General features: G+C 37.2%; 1 protein-coding gene across 2 annotated transcripts in view; it reads left to right on the forward strand.

Moving 5' to 3' along the window:
• fkbp10a (FKBP prolyl isomerase 10a) overlaps positions 1–20,716 on the forward strand; it is a 201,174-nt gene that overhangs the window by 92,590 nt on the left and 87,868 nt on the right. For both annotated transcript variants that reach the window (XM_067425761.1, XM_067425762.1), the window contains one exon: positions 20,563–20,705. In XM_067425761.1, the coding sequence (XP_067281862.1) occupies positions 20,563–20,705 (143 nt within the window). The remainder of the gene's footprint in view (positions 1–20,562; positions 20,706–20,716) is intronic.

Consider the following 20,716-nt stretch of genomic DNA (forward strand, 5'->3'; position numbering starts at 1 on the left):
CCTTTATATTGTGTCATCAAAAAGCCTTTGATTGAAGGAGAGAGACCTGGGAGGGTTTAACATGAGAGGAACAGTCCAACATACAGGGGAGATTGTCAGAATAATGATTAGAATCAATATTTCATGGAAAATGGAAAACTCTTAATGCTCATGCAAACAACCTTTTTTTTTCAAAAATAATGAGAAACTTTCTCTAAATAAGGACTTAACATCTCGAAATAACGACTTAACATCTCGAAATAATGAGAAACTTACTCGAAATATTGACTTAACATCTCAAAATAATGACTTAACATCTCAAAATAATGAGAAACTTTCTCGAAATATTGAGAAGCTTTCTCGAAATATCGACTTAACATCTCGTAATAATGAGAAACTTTCTCACAATAATGACTTATTTTCTCGTAATTATGACTTTATCCACGCATGGGCAGTTTGGCGCAGCATCTTCAGCCTACACATCAAGCGAGGCGATCAGCATTAGGCTACATGTGCTATCTTATTAATTTCTTTTTGTTCTATTACTGTTGGATGACAACTGCTGCCCGATCACAACCTGATATATCTGTTGCCACTTTTCGGCAGCAGAACTCTATTTTCCTGTCGTTTACCAACCCGATCACATGTAAATGCGTATAGTACGAGAGTGCAATGTCGTGGAATGTATACGCAATTTGTAAAACTAAAAAAATAATAATACGTAAAACAATTTTGGCGTGCATATGATACGCTGTTTTTCGCCTGCATATGATACGCACTTTATGGCTTGTATATGACACGCTCCGTAGGATTAGGGTGGTGGGATGGGTGGTTCGTCCGTATAATAGGCCTACGCCATAAAGTGCGTATCATATGCACGCGAAAAACTGTGTGTGTCTCCAGAGGTTTGAAGTTGTTCAATGAATGTTACCACCTCGCAGCCACCTCTTTCTGCACCAAAGCTCGTTCTTGTTTAAAATCCTAATAATAAGATAAAGGCAATAATTTAATCATAGTAGCTAAAAACACAGTTAAAATACTCCTTAATGTGTTCACAATTCATCTTGTGTCGGGTCGCGGCAGATCAATGAGCAGCATGTTATAATTGATTTAGTAAATCCTAATTTTGTTTGCATGAATCAGCATCAGCAACACCGGCGTCCTATAGCGTGACCCAAGCGCATAATACGTCGTAATAATGACAGTTTCTCATTATTTCGAGATGCTAAGTCAATATTTTGAGAAAGTTTCTCATTATTTCGAGATGTTAAGTCAATATTTCGAGAAAGTTTCTCATTATTTTACTTAAAGAATTATATTTTTTTACTCAACTGTGGCGGAAACAGGCTTCCACAGTTTTGGATTAAAAAGTGGGATGCATTTTGAAGAGTGGACTCTTACACGGACATGTATGCTGTTGTTTCTTGGATTTGTCTGATCTGATCTCAGTTACAGGAGATGAAAGATGAGTACTGTGATTATTATACTAATGTTTAAATAGCTAGTGAGCGATAAGAGAGACAAACATTGAATCAATGCTGATGTTTGCTGATGCTGATCAGTCTATCTGCCCCATCATTCAATGTGTTAAAGCAAATCCAAATCAATTGGGTACATTTGTGTGAATGTGAGCACATTCATTATCCTCAAAGGATATGACGAGTCCTGCATGGGTGAAAAGCATCCAATTGTGTCGGATACGAGTGCGGGTCGGGTCGGACAAGGGGGAAACACAGGTTAAAAAGGTTGGTCACGTGCCAAAGTAAAAATATATGCATACATTTAGGAACACATCTACAAAAATATGTCTTGCCTGAATTTCAACTTAATAAAATAATTTCAAAACAATATTAGGTTTTTTGTGCTCATGCTGCCGTGCGCCCTCCCAGGAATCTCTCACTTTTAAAATATCACACAAGGCTTCAAGGGGGTCGCACACTGGAGGCGAAGCTCTCCGCAGGACGCTCACATTATATATGTGTGAGCTCAGTTTTGAATCCACTTCTGACAGAAGAGCTCATAGCACAGGGTGAAATCAGTACATTGACACTCTGTGGCTTGGCAGGATTTTGAACAACTTCCTGAGTCGCCGCGGACAGGTGCCGAATGCCGCCGCCGGTGTGCATACACTCATTGAAAATAATATGTTCGAATTTTAAAGACGTGGCACGGCATTGTAATTACTTTTGTATGACCTGGCAATAAATGGTGTAGGCCTATATAATGTTATATGCTAAACTGATTTTATTTCGGGTGCGGGTTGTTTCTATGTCGGAAAACGGGTCGGATGAGGTTTAACACACCGCGGGTAAGGGCGGGTGTGGATTTACAAAATCGGACCCGTGCAGGACGAGTACACCAACGAGTGTGTAGATTAACAAAGAACTCCAATACCATACATTTTTTTTACAAAAAAATCAGTTTTAAATAAATAAAAATGTAGGCTATTATTATTATTTAAATATTGTAGAATTTAAATGCATTTAATTGTTTATCTAAAGAATACAGGGTTAATAAAGAATTTAGAATATTTTTCCCCTCCTATCAAATGCGCCACAATCCAGTAGGTGGCGGTAATGCACCTTCAAGGCAACCACCAATCAGATCAAAGCGCAGCTGAAGCTGAACAGACTTCAAGCGCGATAAAGAGAGACACAGGACAACGACTGTGTTTTTTAGAGGTAATTAGGCCTACAAAAATATATTTGTAAAATTAATCTCAATTTTAATTTAGTGTTTTTATTCAACTTTATTTTTTACAACTTGTGTCCTTCTCCTGGGCGAGGCAGAGTGAACTGCAATGTTAATATAGTCACGTGAATGCCTTCATACACAACCAACGGCCAGGATAATCTTAATACACCGAGTTTCAAATTGTTTTTCACCAAACCCTATCATGTTTTTATTCATCTTTTTTTCTTAAGATTGGCATACACTGTTGAATTTTGTTCTGACTTCTTTTTTTTGTGAGGTGTTCATATATTGTATGGGGTAATTGTAGTATCAAGATGATTAAACTGTGCGTGTAACGAGTAAGATGTGCATTTGTGGAAACATTGCTGCGCATGCATTCATTGACTAGTGAGTCGATCCTATTTGATTCATTTGGATTTTGAAACGATAAAGGATCGACTTACAAACAAGTCAATGAATGCATGCGCGGCGTGGAAACATAAATGCACATCTTACTCATTGCACGCACAGATTAATCATTTTGATACTAAAATCATCCAATATTGGTCCAGTGTAGAAACGAGGGGCACTTTAGATGATTTTCTGGCTTGTCAGTAATTCTGTTCACCACTCTTGTGCGTATCGCAGCTTTAGCAGAGCTACGAGCTGATTGACCTGTTGGCAAGGTGAGGGGAAATAAGACAATCAGTTCTGAAGGAAATAAATAAATACATTTGTATGTAAACTGAAGGATGTTGTTTAGTTTGAGTGACTTTTTGAGACAAAATTCAAATCAATTGCAGCCATACATGGTCTCTGATTAAAAGGAATATAAAGAGTCAATTAACTGGCATAGAATCCTGCTGTACATAAAGCAAGATTGATCTATTTTTCATCATTGAAATAACATTATTTCACGGTGCAAACCTGAAGAAAAATCAATGTTAAATCTCAAAATTGATTCAATGATATTTTGATTGATGCATTAACTATGATTCAACATTGATTCACTGTAAAATAAGTGATTTAATTTTAGTTTAAAAACTATTGATTTTAAGCCCATCTTGATCTATTTTTCATCATTGAAATAACATTATTTCAGAGTGCAAACCTGATGAAAAATCTATGTTAAATTTCAACATTGATTCAATGAAATTTTAGTTGATGCATTAACATTGATTCAATGCTGATTCAGTGTTTGTCTGCTATCTGGGTAGTTTTTGATAGTTTTGTTAAAGAGTTTGTATGAAACAAAAGTAAATAAAAGTAGAGATGCTCATTTGCATCAACCTCCCCGTCCACGAACCGATGCGGGTTAACAGGTTAAACCAGCAGCCATACCACCCTGTAGCCCAAGAGTGGTTTTCACACTGAAGCTATGCAGGGCTGAGCCTGGTCAGTACCTGGAAGAGAGACCTCTTGGGAAAAACTAGGTTGCTGCTGGTAGAGGTGTTGGTGAGGCCAGCAGGAGGTGCTCACCCTGTGGTCTGTGTGGGTCCTAACACCCTAGTATAGTAATGGGGACACTATACTGTCAAAGAGCACCGTCCTTCAGATGAGATGTTAAAGGGGTCCCAAGGTCCTGACTCTCTGTGATCATTAAAAATACCAGGATGTCCTTCAGAAAAAGAGTAGGGGTGATACCCCAGCATCCATTGTCCATTGGCCTCTTTCCACCATGGCCTCCTAATCATCCCCATATATACCAAGTCTCCTCTCCACCAATCAGCAGGTGTGTGGTGAGCGTTCTGGCGCATTATGGCTGCCGTAGCATCATCCAGGTGGATGCTGCACATTGATGGTGGTTGAAGAGATTCCCCCCTCCATGTAACATGCTTTGAGGACCCAGAAAAGCACTATATATAAATGTAACATTATTATGAAATGTTGTATTATTAAACCATTTTCACCTCCAATTTCCTCACTATACTGTCTGTACATTCATTCCTCTTGACTAGTTTGTCTTTGTGCAGTACAACGTCATCTAATGGCACCAACTGCTCTGAAGGGTTCCGAGATGCTCTTTCCTCAACCTATTCCAGAATGTTTCTGCTAAGGTTTGAACCCATTTCCATTGTCGTTGGAGAATTAAAGTCTTTCTTGCTGAAATGTTCTTGTGGAGTTGGGAGACTGCCGGCTTTTTGTGTCAGAAGCATATATGATGTTAGGATGAAGTGGAATTCAGGATCTGTGGAGACTGGGACCAGAGACCTTGCATTAATGATGGCTGTGATCTCAGACATGAATGTCACTAAGACTTTATGAGTAAGCTGTGTGTACCTGTTTTCTAGGAGCGTAGAATCCAGGATGGATCCCAATATGAGAAACCTCCTTGCTCAAGCAGGTATTCTCTCACCTCTGTTTGTTCATTCTCACTCCTTTTAAGCTCTCTAGAGGCACCAGCGAAATTCATCCCACAGTCGTAGCACAGCTGCTTTGCAGGATCTCTAATAGAAAAGAATCCTCTGAGAGCATTAATGAGACTTGAGGAAGTAATCGACTCAATCACCTCTATGTAAACTCATCTGGTACACAAGCAAGTGTACAACATCAGCCACTCCTTGCTATTTGCTTGGCCAGCCCTCACCATAAGATCACCCCCCTTGGCCCAAACACATCTAAGGTGACAAAGGAAAGGGTGGATCCATCATGCCAAGTAACACTCCTCTGGTTCTACTAATGCATTGTTTAGATTATTACCCAATTATCCAAAAGCCATTAGATCTTATGATGCCTTCCGTAAGATGTCAGACCTGATGCTGTACACATTCATGAAAATGTCTGACCAGCAGGACTGTGATGTGGTGTTGAGCCGGGATAATAGAGGGATTTGCTTCTTTATCTTCTAGCAAACCATTGCTATCGATGATTGGATTCAACATTAAAAGTGGATTGCGTGAGGGAATATTACCCGTGAAAGTGATTCATTTCAGCTCATCTGAATACACTTCATGTTGTTCAATCTTGATAATGATTTCCTCTGCCTTCAGGAGATTGCTTACAGATAAGCCCTTTGAGCACAAATGCCAACAAATGCATGACTCATTACTTGGTTCCAGTGAAACAATGTCCCAACAAACCATGCCACAGCTCTGGCAACTGTTCTCCATTCTGAGTATTGATCAAATCCAGTACCTAACTGATTTACTTTGATATGGGTAGACAAGATTTTATCCTCTGGGTGTATTTCAACATATTACTCTGGGTTAATAAGGTTGCATGAGCTTGTTATTGGGTTGTCAGAACTGCAAAAATTAAGGTCCTGTGAACCAGGTTGTATCCTCCAGCTTGGCAGATGAAACAGAATGAGAACAATGAAATGTACATCCATTGTTCAGGCTGATGCGTTAAACATGGAACAGTCTTGACTCTTTATAGATGTAGCCTACCACTACTCTACTATCCATGTAGAACCTTAATCTATCCAGCTTTAGATTAATCTCTTCTGTAATGAGTTCAGTCACTTCGATGGCTAGGACTGCTTCACATTGTTCCAGCTTGGGCACAGATAGATCAGACTTTGGAGCCAACCTTGCCTAGCCAAGAAAAAAGCCAAGCTCCGTGTTGCCATTCTGATCCGAGGCTCTCAAGTATGAAACAGCTAAGATAGCCTTCATAGAGGCATCCTAGAAGACACATATTTCAGTATATTCAGCTTCAAAAAAAGGAATGGATACATACATGAGTGGAATGTTCAGAATTCTGAAGACTTGCAGCAAATGACACTACCGTGTCCACTCTTCATGTCTGTTTTCAGGTAGTGGTGTATCCCACTCATGTGTCTGTGATGAGAGTTCTTGTAAGAGAAGACGAACCTGAATTGCGACTTGTGTGGCAGGCTTCACAGTGTCAGGCACTTGGAAGGTGAGCATGTCCGACATTAGATTCCACTGTACTCCCAAGCTTCCCTGATCAGGTAAGTCATCTGTGGAGAGATCAATTGATGTCCTTAGCCAAATCTTCATTTGAAAAGGCATCCATTACTTTGGCTCTGTTTTCAGCAATTTTATTGAACCTGAGATTTGAAGCAGCCTCTTCCTCTGTAGGAAATGTGACTTTAAGGTATCATATACATATAAATCTTGTTCAAATTTCCTCACATCACTGCCATACTCTTTCTCTTCTTCTCTGGCAGCGCGGCAAATTCCCTGGTGAAGGGTTATTCACAAATATGCAAACTTGCGTCCTGTAGTCCACGACCTCCTTAGTTAAGATTATTGTTGTTGTGCCATAGAAAGCGCAAAACATGACAACAGTCCTCCCGGACCAAGAAGCAGTGAAACATCTGCTGTATGCCAGCTGTGATGGTGACATGATCCTTTCAAATTTTATGGAACCTGAGATTTAAAGCAGCTTTTTCCTATGCAGGAAATGTGACTTTAAGGTATCATCTACATATAAATTTTGTTCAAATTTCCTCACATCACTGCCATACTCTTTCTCTTCTTCTCTGGCAGCGTGGCAAATTCCCTGGTGAAGGGTTATTCCCAAATATGCGAACTTGCGTCCTGTAGTCCACGACCTCCTTAGTTAAGATTATTGTTATTGTGCTATAAAAAGCGCAAAACATCACAACAGTCCTCCCGGACCAAGAAGCAGTGAAACATCTGCTGTATGCCAGCTGTGATGGTGACATGATCCTTTCAAAATCTTATGAGGACTCCTAACAGGCTATTGTTAAGGTCAGGGCCAGACAGCAGTATATCATTATGAGATACTCCATCAAAATTTGCATTAGAGTCAAATAAAACTCGTATTTGGTCTGTTTTTTGTTTGTTTGTTTTTGTTTGGATGGTACTCATCAAATGCTGGAAGATACCAGCTCTCTTGGCCATCTTGTGTAGGAGGTGCCAGCTCAGCATGGTTATTGTTGATTAGGGATGAAGCGATTACCGGTTTCATGATAAACCACGATAAAATGTACTGGCAGTTAGTAATATCGTTTAAAATTTAATTATCATTAAAACCGTCAGTGAAAATCCACTGATGGTAAATCCAATCCAGTCTGGTGCAGGCACGTGCAGCACATGACACAACACTGTTTTCTGAATGAGAAGAAATGACAAAAGGCAATGACCTCACAGGGAGATTTTCCAGCCTTCTAAAAGTACAGAATCTGAGGTCTGGCCATATTTTGACTTTTACAAAAGTCCTGAGGGAAAATGAATCGAAGATGCTCATGCCAGAAGAAAGTTGCTGTAATAGGGGAAACACTTCAAATCTGCAAAGATTTGCGAACGCAAGGCAAGTGGACTTTGAAGTTGATACCAAACCTATGTCTGGGAAATAATAACGTGAATCTTGCGCCAAAGACGAACAAAAACTTTCAGACACTTCTTGGGTGACATTTAAGGAATAATAATCAGGGCTTGATGTTACACCCATCATTTTTTTGGTGTATTCGGGCTGTGGCGTGTAACGCAGTCACTCACGTCGCTGTTGCTCTAGTCACCTACTTATTATAGGCTTCTCAAAAGCCATCTGTTACACACGTGTTTCTATTTAGTTTATGAATGCAATGTCTAATGCGTCAATGTCTAATGTCAGATGCGTTCAGATAAGCCAGAGTTTTGTTCAGAGCACGCTCTCACTCACTAAAATCTGCATTCAAAGCAGACATGAATGTGCAATTTACGCAGGAGATTCATTCAGCATATGGTTGAATGTTTTTTTTTTTCCAGCCTATTTCACCAGCAAAAATAGTTTAAAAGAAACACCGCAGAACCATAGCGCATCTGATATGACTGGCATAAAGTTGGCTTGACGTTCGAGATTCGCAAATTTAGTGACCGTCTCTAAAGTTAGATACAACATTGGTATGCACGTTTAAAACTGACTGTCAAGTTTTTATCTAGGTGTTGGGTATAATACACACCTTTTGGATTTTTAATTTTTTATAATGGGATACTGTTTGGGCTTGTACACAAAATATGCTAGATTTACATGTGTCATAGCTGATAGGACACTGATGAAAATATTGCTTGAACATATTTTTAGAGATAATATTAGATATTATATTTACACCAAATTATTATTATTGCATTATGTGTACTATTGACGGCGACCAATATAAGGAAGGAAATCCCACAGAATACAATCTTGCTTTTAAAAAGTGCATACTTGCATACTGCTTGATTTACTTGTTGTTTATTGATTTTCAAATATAAAACTTGATGATATGTTTTCAGTGTGTGCATTGGTTCTTTTTGAACACTCTCATTTGAACAAAACCGTGATAATATTGATAACCGTGATAATTTGGGTCACTATAACCGTGATGTGAAATTTCCATACTGTTTCATCCCTATTGTTGATTTATTCTTTGTATGAACTCTGTGAAGTCCTCTCTTATCTTTGGTCGTTTGTCAAGGTTGCGACAAAGGGATATGAAATGTATTTTAGCATACTCTGTTGTTAGGCAAGAGTTTACTGGCCTATGAAATGGCAATGGTGCTACCCAAGCTGTTATTCCAGTTCCTGAAGTATTTCTTTTCCGTGATGTCGAGAAATAACTAAACCTTAGATTTGTTGTTGTCTTTGGTCAGCTGAAAGACTGAGTGGCCAAGACTGCAGCTTAATAGACTACCTTGACAGTATGGTAAGTGAGATGGTTTTTCAAACTCCAGCCTGTGACAGCGTGGAAGTTATGTTTAGTTAGACACGTACACATAATCAGTAGATCTCAAATGAAACAATGCAATACTACACTGTAAAAAATTTCTAGTGCTTTCAACAAATTATTATTTAGTAACTAGTTCCACAGATATTTTACGTTCACTCAATTTCGTTCTAGAAATTGTTACCTGAATTAATATTTTTTAATTGGCTCAAACTTGACTTCAACATTAAAATGTACGTTTGCTCAATTATTTTTAAAGTTAATTGAATTAATAATTTTTAGTTGGCTCAAACTTGACTTCAACTTTAAAATGTACGTTTACTCAACCTGTTTTTATAATTAATTCAACTAAAACGTTTTAATTAGGGGTTTCATTTTTAAATGGTTTTAATTGTTACTAGAAATTGCAGTGGTAGAACTAGTTACAACATGTTATAGTGAGGATAAAAACAAATTAAAGCACATTGTATCATCTGCATTTATAACATTTGGCATACAAACAATACATTTTCATAAGAATTAATTTCAAATTTCTTTAAATAATAAAAAAAATGACCAAAGCCTGTCACTTTTCTATAATGTCTTTAATGCACCTTTAGTTTTGAAAATACACACACAGTCAAAGTAGATTCAGTGGAGCATTCTTGCTACTTGTCAGGGTTTCAGCTGAAAAAGGGATAGTTCACCCATTTATTCGCCCTCATGTTGTTCAAATACTGTATAATTTTCTTTTTTCTGCTGAACACAAAATAAGATATTTGGAAGAATGTTTGTAACAAAGCAGATTTACTACCATAGTATTTTCCCCCCTACTATGGTAGTGATTGGTTGCTCCATCTGCTTGGTTACAAACATTCTTCCAAATATCTTATTTTGTGTTCAGCAGAACAAAGAAACTCATACAGGTTTAGAACAACATGAGGGTAAATGACAGAATTTTCATTTATGGGTGAACTATTCCTTTAAGAAGAACTGACTGGCTTGGATGAGAAACTTTGCAACGAGTCAGCATCAATGAATAAGTTATCTTGGTCACACCCTGTTGGAGAAAGAAAGAGAAAAATTAATAATAATAAATAAATAAAAATATATTCTTTATACATTTTATCAATATTAAGAATTTACTTCCATGTGTGACTAAACTAAAGTTCAGAATTCGTCCCACTTGTGAGGACGATGAAATGAGCACCATTTTATCATAGTATTCATGGTTATGTTGTTCCCTTAATTTACGGGACAATTTCAAAAGTTGGAACGCGAAAAAAATCACATTCAACACAACCACGTAACCCTAAATAGCGTACAATATTTGGTCTACATTAAGTTACACGTTTGACATGTTTCAGTAAATTTGCACGTATAAAAATCACCACAGCACCTTGGCCTATAGCTGAGAGAAAGTTTGTCTGACACAAAAATAGCACACAACACGCTGAGATTAAATCTAAAATACATTATATAGTATTATAGTTTAAAACAAAATTATGTATTATTACTTAAACATGGTTAAAGACCACATTAACGTAACGTAAATCATTTATTCGATGACCAGTGAACTTGACGTAGACATCACTTAGGCCTAAATAATCCCTATTTCCCTTGGATATATTTACTTCCAATTTACTTCTTACTTCACTTCTAACGTTAAATATCCACACAAGCCTAATAATTTCGACATATTTGTCTGCAGTTTAATCATTAACACTTACCTGACGCGTGAACTGCATCCTCAAAATTGCTGCTGCTGCCTCTCGGTGAACCTCGCGAAGTCCTTGATCTGTATCCTTCCGCGGATCAAAGTACTCCAGAGATGCTTCCGCGAAATCAAACGAGCAATACAGATCCTTTCGCGTAGTAAAACAAGCTCTTGTACGTAGGCTATTCATTAAAATTAGGCAGATTAAATGGCACAATTAACTACATATGTTCATGAATTATATATGTATATTAAATATGTAATATGTAAGTGTTGTAGGATCCATCTTCTCATTTTAATGCAGATAGGGCCTACCATAATAAACAAAACATCGAAAATACTATATAATATCTAATTTCACAAATATTGTTCTGATATAGGCTATTTTATCAAATGTTTCTAACAGCCCATTTCAACAGCACAAACAAAAATCTATTTACCATAGTAAAATATTGTGTTGGCCATAGCCTACTTTTATAAAATGTTGACTGGATTCGCGTTTTTTAGTCCAGTCAACATTTGCAATTCTAAATGTTAACTGGATTTGAAAATATCAATTCATTTAATGTTTTTCAAATATATTTCTGCAGACTTAATATAATTAGTCTTCTTAACTAAGCACAAGAAAGAAAATTAGTTCAACATATATTTTTTTGCTCTTCCAACATTTTATTAATTGGAGTTTTTAGAGTGTAACACACACACACACACACACACACACACACACACACACACACACACACACACACACACACACACACACACACACACACACACACACACACACACACACACACATACACACGTACGCACACACGCATGCACGCGCACACACACGTTTTACTAATTCCTGTTGGATCCAGAAGGAACAGCAACATTTTTATTCTCATTCTGTCTTCAAATCCAGTCTCTTGTTTACAGCCAAATCCAGTGAAATTAAGCGAACAAACGTGCAATGTCTTTACCAACGTGAACTGGATTTTCATTCAAAATAAAGTTCAGTCATACATTCCTAATATTGTAATCCAAAAGGAAGCTTATGGCATGTTTATTATTTGGTAGCTCAATCCAGTTTAGCTCCATGTTGGCCTATGTTTTTTGCATGTCATGTGCAAGTCGGTGGACGGGGCTACAGAATGAGGCATTCATCTTCTTTGGTTAAGACGGTATTTCACTGCATTCTGTCACATATACAAATATTTCAGATCGACCATTTGCTGAGCCAGCTGTCAATAAAAGCTTTGACTAACAAGGACGTTTTCAGCTCTAAAACTTACAGGATATTCTTATATTACCATGATCTTTTATATATCAAAAGTTGAAGGGAAAGCTGATATCTCAATTCATGACCCCTTTAAAGGGATAGTTCACTTTGAAATTAAATTTTGATATTTTTTAGCTTACCTCATGGGCATCCGAGATGTAGGAGTATTTGTTTCCCCAGTAGTTTCAATTTTGATAATTTTAGGTCAAACCGTTCTTGTCTGTGCCTCACATAATGGAGGTCTATGATATATAGTATTGCATGATCTAATTCACTAGGCTTTACTATCTCAATTACAATTAAGTACAAATTAACTCTATTAATTTGTGTTGTATGCACTAAAACAGTCCAGTATGTAATAGTCAAATACATTTTTATGTTGAAATGACAAAGATTTCTGTGCCACCCCAGAATGGTTGCTGGCCCCTGCCCGGCCACCCCTATAAAAAATCCTGGCTCCTCCACTGCTGACAACAGTAGTCTAGCCAAGATATTGTCATTTAAAAGTTGTTGTTGCAGCCCTCAATTGATGTTGATATGTTGGCTGCGTCCGAAACCAGTAAAATGCTGCCTTCGGAGGACACATTTCAAGACAGGAAGGCATCGAGCCACGTCCGAATTTAATGTTTGCTCTACTTCCTGTCTCCTGAGATACCGTCATCTCATTGATTTTTGAAGGCTTCATTCATGTATCCTTCGCTGCCTTTGATATCCCACAATCCTGTGCTTTCCATTCAGTGACAGTTGAGCTGGGGAAAAAAGATGGCGTCCAGAAGTTGCATTTGCGGGTCAGTTTGTGTGTAAATGTACTTTTTTACCAACATATTACATTTCTGATATCATATCTAGTGATAAATCACTACTGTAGTAATTGAATATGTGTTTAGTTCTTACCAAAGCTCTCTCTATTTAGTTGTAGATCATTAAACTGTTAAACTGCCTTAGAAGTCTGTCTGAAATTAGTTCCGTGAGGTGCCTTCATGCACAAACGCTGCCTGCAGAGTCATTGTTTGATGAGGCAGCGAGGCAACGAGTCAGTTGCCTAGGTTTTCGGACGCAGCCGTTGTGTTTTGGCCTGAAGCGCCACTCTCCACTGATCTACCAAGCACGAAGTCAGTAGTGTTTCGGCATCCGATTCATAACATATACTGTGTTTTGCTTGTAAGATTTTCCATGATGAAAGCATTGTTGATTAGTAGTAGCTAAAGCTAACTTAGTTCTAAAAAAAAAGTTCCTGGATACGGTGTACTAGCTTTTACACATGCATTTTGTTATCTAAAAGTTAAATTTGACGAAATTCAACACGACAGCAACCAACTTGAACTAAGCATATATAGTATTTATAATCTCTACTATAATAGCTAAGTGTATAACATGGTAACTTTATGCTAAGTAATCTTATGTTTGCTATATTAGGCAGCTTCATGTGTGATACATGCTTCATGAAAACATAAACCAAAAAAAAAGGTATAATCAAAATGAAAGATTACCTGTCCAGCAAAAATACAGCCAGCAATGAGTCGTTTTTCAGGTCCCTCAGTTCTCACCATCGTTGAAAAGCCACGCAGATATTAACTCGCGTTTGATTTCTTTGTTTAATCAAAGACTTTTTGTGCATTGCCTTTTATTGTACTGTCTTCCTTTTTTTGCATTGTTTGCCTCCGCTGACTGCAAAACCCGGCACTGTGAGTTTTGAATGCTCTTTCTCTGCCATTATTTTCGTGCCTCTTGAACTGCTCAAATCAAACGGGTGCGCGCACGTGGGCGGATCCTGTAGCGAAAGCGGTGGTAGCCATGGTAGCAAGAGAGTGATAGCCGCCCAGACCAATCACTTGTTTTGTCCCGAACGAAAATAATGAGCAGTGTTAATTGCAGATTAAAAAGTCTAGAGTCACTCGATTTTTATACTCTCTTTTTCAGAGTACTTACATTTTAATTATGTATTGACATATAAAGAAAGTTTAAACAAATTTGGACAAAAGTGTTTTAGATCATTCCTACCTACCCTACCTTTAATCAATTAGTTAATAGTCATGCTGTGCCACAACAAGTAAAGTCATAACATACACTGTAAAAAAATGTGGTTGTTTTTTGTTGGTTTAACTTAAAAAAGTAAGTAACCTGGTTGCCTTAAAATTTTGAGTTTATTGAAATTAAATATTTGAGTTGATACAATGAAGGAAATTTGTTTAATAAATAGAAACTTAAAATATTATTGTATCTGAATCACATAAAAAATTTGATAAATCATGAAAATAGCACTATTTGGCATGTTTCACTGCGTCATCAGAAATTAAACACACACAATTACCCAATATGCTTACAAAATCTGTTAATAATATTTTAATAAAGGCTGTCGAATCTCAAAAAATATTCATTGTATTAACTCAAAATTTTAATTTAAATTAACACAAAATTTTAAGGCAACCAGGTAACTTTTTTTCTAAATAATTTTTTACAGTGTAATGATATCTTTGTAAATCAGTAGCTAATGATTAATTAAAACAGACAACTGGAAGTTGAAATGCATGGCTTTGATGTTTTGTTGTGGTAATTAACGTGTTAATTTAAATTATTACTTAATATAATATGCTATTAAGGAATTGATACATTATGACACATTGAACTAATAACAATTTAATGATTATTTAATCTATTAATCATGTAGAATCTTCAATAGTTGCTGATGCAGCAATCATTAATAAATGATTTAGTTCTCCATTAGTAATACATTTGTAATGAAGTTCGTGGATGGAAGGAAGGAGGCGGGAACCGGCGAACGTTTAACAACATTTATTAATTCAAAAATAAATAAACAAAACGAAAGTAAAACCGCGGGCAGCCCCTCACGGACGACTGCCCGCGAACACACAAAATAAAACGTGAGCAGCCCCTCACGGACGACTGCCCACAAACACATAAACAAAACATAACATAAAATCCAGGCCTGGTCCTCTCTCCTCTTCCGCTGTCCTTGCTCCTCCTTTTATACTCCCGTCACATGGCCGCGAGACGAGACCGGTGTGTCACGCAGCTTGCACTAGTCAACACTAATCACCGGCCTGCTCTCGCGGTCCCTCGCCCCGCTGCCTGTCACACCACAACATTATAAGTAATAAATATGGAAAATTACAAAAGTCAGTCAGCTTCATCGGTAACACTTTGCTGCTCCGATATTTACCCTCATTTTATTTCAGGCTCTATCAAATTCTTTCTTTTCTTTTTTATCATCGTCATCTGTCTTTTTCCATTTACCCACCTTTATTTTATGAGCAGGTGCCACTTGAGGAGATGGCAGTTTGGATTCTTTGTCTGCCATAAGCAAAGCTGTGGCTCACCGGTAATCTTGAATTTGAACGCTTGTACACGCTCGCGCTGTGCATGAGAGTGCAAGGATGTGATCAGTGCACACAAGCTTGATTGACACTGCTAAGACACACTCCTCCTGGCTCTGATTGGTTGTTTCTTACTGGGAGCGGTGTATTTCTGCAAATACCACTGGGAGGAGCCAGAAGAGCTTGATTTTTTAGTTTTATATTTCACTGTCAGGACATAATGACAGGTTTAACAAATATGTAAAAATTACTTTTTTACAAAAGTTACCTGCTGCAGCTTTAACAAAAAGCATTTAAAAAAGTAACTTTGTGAAGACATTCAGTGATGATTACGTAGGTGTTATGTAGATGTTTGATCTTCTCTTGATATCCTTAATGCAGGTAAGTGCAGATCTAATCTGAATTGTTCTTGGTTCAGTTGGCTACATTAGTATGGCTTTAGCGAGTCAATGTAAACAGTGCAGCGAAGTGAAAAGCAATGCCAACTCAGTCACTTCTATATCAGGCAGATTACAGTCAACGCAGCAAATTGCATGTTCAAGTTCACAAACTTGAATGAAACTCCACGAAATCGATGTGGGAAACAAATTTCTTGTGAGATGATGCCAAATGAGCTCTGGAGAAACGCAATAGCTGAAAGTTCTGAAGGAGATATATATATATATATATATATATATATATATATATATATATATATATATATATATATATATATATATATATATATATATATATATATATATATATATATATATATATATATATATATATATATATACACATACACATACACATACACATACACATACACACATACACACATACATATATATATGTGCATGCAGTGATAGACGTCGTGTTCAAATAGGTAGACGCTGACAGCCAGCTGATGCGAGTTTGACTAACATGACCTGCCAAAACTAATGCTATATGCTTTATTTAACATGTTTTCCAATTAACACACAACTTAACCTGCATCCCCTCCTATGATTCAACAAATGAGCAGATATCCCCCCGTACTGCAGTGAACAGCAGTTGAACACTCATAACACAATTGATGAACACTGAACCATTAACAAAACCATTAACAAAACAAAACACAAAACTTTAGGTAACGCTTTAGATTTTAGGCCCGGAAAGTACTGTATAATGAAAGTAAAACTAACAGCATAACTTTCGGTAGTTATAGTGTAACTATAAAGTAAGTATGTGTAGGTATATGGGAATAATATGTAATATTGGGGGAATAAAGGGGTAACTATCAGGAAAATTGACAACTTATTTATACTGTAAGTATTTTTTAATTAAGGGGTAAGTATCTGTGTAGTTACAGGGTAAGTATGAATGTGCAGGCTTTAAATTAAAGTGGCTCTTGTTCCTTTTGTTTCATGTAGTTACGGGGTAAGTATGAATGTGCGGGCTGTAAATTAAAATGGCTCTTGTTCCCCTCTTGTTTTATGTAATTACAGGGTAAGTACAATAAAAACACAAAGACAATCTGATATCACTCGGAAACCTTTATTTAAAAAATTAAAATTAAAAATTAAAAAAAACGTTTTTTTATTATTATTATTATTATTTTTTAATTCATTTCTCTTGCTTGGCTTCATCCTCCTCTTGTTCCTCTTCTTTTTCTTCCTTGCCACAGATGAATCTTAAGAAGGATCCCACATGTCTAGCTAGTATTCTGCAACTGTTACACTGAAAATACAGTGTGCGCAGAAATGTCCTAACCGTTTACTCGTCTTTTACCCTCATGCCATCCGAGCTGTATTTATTTCTTTATGACTTTTTCTTCAGATAAACACAGAAAAATGAATATTCTCTGCTAATTAACTCATTTGGGTTTCTAAGAGTTAAGGCATCAAACAGCACATACAGCAATAACTACAGTAATCCATACGATACCAATGGATAAATCAATGTCTTCTGAAGTAAAACGAAAAGTGTTTGTACGAAAAATAACAATATTTAACTGTTAACTGTAGACTATAACGCATCCGACCAGCAGTCATCTGTGTGTGCATGCGAGGGTTGATTTCATGCTTGACGTAACTGGAAGCGTGACGTGCGTGCGCCGAAAAACTCTGGTCATGTGGATGTCTGATGCTGTCGGTTTAAAAAATGTTTTAATGCTCACAACAGTAAAGAAACAATAACATGATGGGCTCTATTTTAACGATCTGAAACGCAAGTGTCAAAGCGCGAAGCGCAAGTAACTTTGTGGGCGGGTCTCGGCGCTGTTGCTATTTTCCCGGCGGGATAAATGGCTCTTGCGCCCGGCGCAAATCTAAAATGGGTTGGTCTGAAGTAGCTTCATTATTCATAGGTGTGGTTTGGGCGTAATGTGTATAAACCAATCAGAGCGTCATCCAACATTCCCTTTAAAAGCAGGTGTGCAAGTTCCATTATGGATTGCTATTATTATGGCGTATTTACCAGGCGCACGCCAGGAGCGGTTCACAGCCGAGGAGACTGATGTTCTTGTAAGAGCAGTGAAAGACATAGAAGTTGTGTTGTATGGGGATGGGAGAAACCCAACCAAAATAGCGTCGGTTAAACAGTCGTCAGTTAAACAGTTTTTCAGTCGATTTTTTTTTTTTCCTGGTTCTTGACGGACAAACCAATTTGTCAGATGTCCTTATATACATATATGTCTTGCCACTATTGGGCAAACAGGTCTGATCCTTAATTACTACAATTGAATAATTTGTAAGCTAGATTTATGCCTATTTTTTCACATCTTCCTCGTACAACACAATGATTTCCGTCATCTCATGTGTTAATATTTTTTTAGTGTAACAATTTATTATTTGCAAAAATAACTTGCATCTGTGTAGATTACATGAGCAAAGTGTATGCGCGTTGTGCACGCTATACATTATGGTCAAGCATGCGCCCTTAAAATATCATAATGAACAACGCGCAATGCGCCACTGACTTTAGACTAGGTTTTTTCTGGTCAGTGGCGCAATTGTTTAATGGAACAGCAAAATAGCACCAGGGATTGTTTGCGCTGGAACACGCCTCTTTTTTTTGCGCTGAACCGCCCAGGGAGCGCAAGTTCATTCACTAGTTTAGCGCTGTGCTTCTGTGGAGGGTAAAGCGCGCTTTGAGCGGGTGCAAAATAGGAATGACACATGCGTCGGTGTACAAAGTCAATTGCGCTGGGTGCAAGATAGGGCCCAATATATGATAATACCAATTAGAAACAAACAAGAATAAAAGACAAGAGATGCCAGTTCTCATGTGTGTTTCAGATGCATAAGAACGTCATGAAAGCTTGTAGCACCTCATGCACGCTGTCACGCACCAGTGTTGATCACAACTCACGAAGACGAAGAAGAACTTGGAACTGGTAAACATAGACGTATAAAGGGATACGTGGATGGCACAAGACAGGGAAAACAGAGGAATTAAATACACACTGATGAACATAATGAGGGGGACAGGTGACAGGTGACACATATGATAGTTAATTAAACACAGCAGGACTAGACTAAACTAATGATGGATGACGGTGGCAACAAACATAGATGTGACGCGCTGGTACAGCTAATCGGATATGAAATGATTACTAAATTATGACAGCATTTCTTGGTGTACTAATTTTTCTTTTAATAAATAATAATACAAAATTTCGGACTTCTTACTTATTAGGTGGCCTTAAGTACATTTAATTAATCATTTGATACAATGCACTTATTGCATATGCAATGCACTATACTTAAGGCCATCTTGGGGGCAAAATTTCAGAAGACATGGGATTCCTCCTAACATCCATCAATGGAAATAATGAAAATGAAGAAGAGGAACAAGAAAAGAAAAGAAAGAGAAAGGGACAAAATGTGCCTCTTTCTGTCAGGATGTTATCATTTGAAACGAAAAGTTTATTAACTTCATGAAACGAGGGGAAAAAGAGCCACTATAATTTACAGCCCGCACATTCATACTTACCCCGTAACTACACAGATACCCCTTAATTAAAAAATACTTACAGTATAAATAATTTGTCAATTTTCCTGATAGTACCCCTTTATACATATTGTTCCCTTATACACATACTTACTTTATAGTTACACTATAATTACCGAAAGTTATGCTGTAAATTCACTTTAATTATTTTAACATTTTAATTATTTTAAATTTAATAATGTCACTTTAATTTAATTAAAATTCCTTGTGCTTTATTACATCAGGGGTATAATTGCGATTAATGCCAGACAATTTCCTCCTTCAGTCTATATCTGAGAAAGTTCATCACAATTGATCTTTGTGGGGTGGTTTCTGGTGGCCATGGAACAAGCACACAATGTGCTCTCTCAATCTGAAGGGATACCAACATTTCTAATTCAAGTTTCTCCCTCAGCATATCATAAGCGATCATAGATGGTGAATTGCCTTCCGCGACCCTGTAGATCTTGATCTGTTATCCTCTCTTCTAACTACGTCTACAGTTTCAGAACCTGCCATTACGCTTTTATTGTCCAATATAAATAGAATGTACTGTTATTATTATTTTTATTAAATAAAAAATAATAACTGTTCATGTTACATGTGTGTTGCATCTTTGTATGGATCCAATTTAAAAGGTAGAGGTTGCCTCTTATTTCACCTGACTAGTACTTGTTCTCATTTTAGTTGTGCCAGTGCCAAAAAAGTTGTAAAGTTAATTTATGTTGGCCAATTAAGCTTTTTGCAGTTATTAAAATGCATCTGATCTGCACAATTATATAGAAACAACGTGAATTGACACCAAACAGCAAACTTTACAAAAATGTATGGCACTTTCAACCATGGATATATGATGTACAAGATACTTATAATGTACAATATTTAACTCAAATTTTTGGGAAACCTGCAAAGCATTTTCTGTGAATTGTTAGTGAAAGTCTGTTTATAATTTAATTTGAATGTATTACCTGTTTTTGAGTTTTACTTTGTTATTATTATTATTATTATTATGTTGATAGTATTATTAATGTATTGTCTGCAGAGATGACTACCCAGAACCCATGCGTGTCACGTTAGGTCAAGGGAAGTTGATCTCTGGTCTGGATGAAGGTTTGCAGGGCATGTGTGCGTTAGAGAGGAGAGAGATCACTGTGCCACCCCACCTCGCACATGGCACCAATGGAGGTCAGTAACCA

Source organism: Pseudorasbora parva, chromosome 19 (genome assembly GCF_024679245.1).
Source record: "Pseudorasbora parva isolate DD20220531a chromosome 19, ASM2467924v1, whole genome shotgun sequence".
NCBI lineage: Eukaryota > Metazoa > Chordata > Actinopteri > Cypriniformes > Gobionidae > Pseudorasbora > Pseudorasbora parva.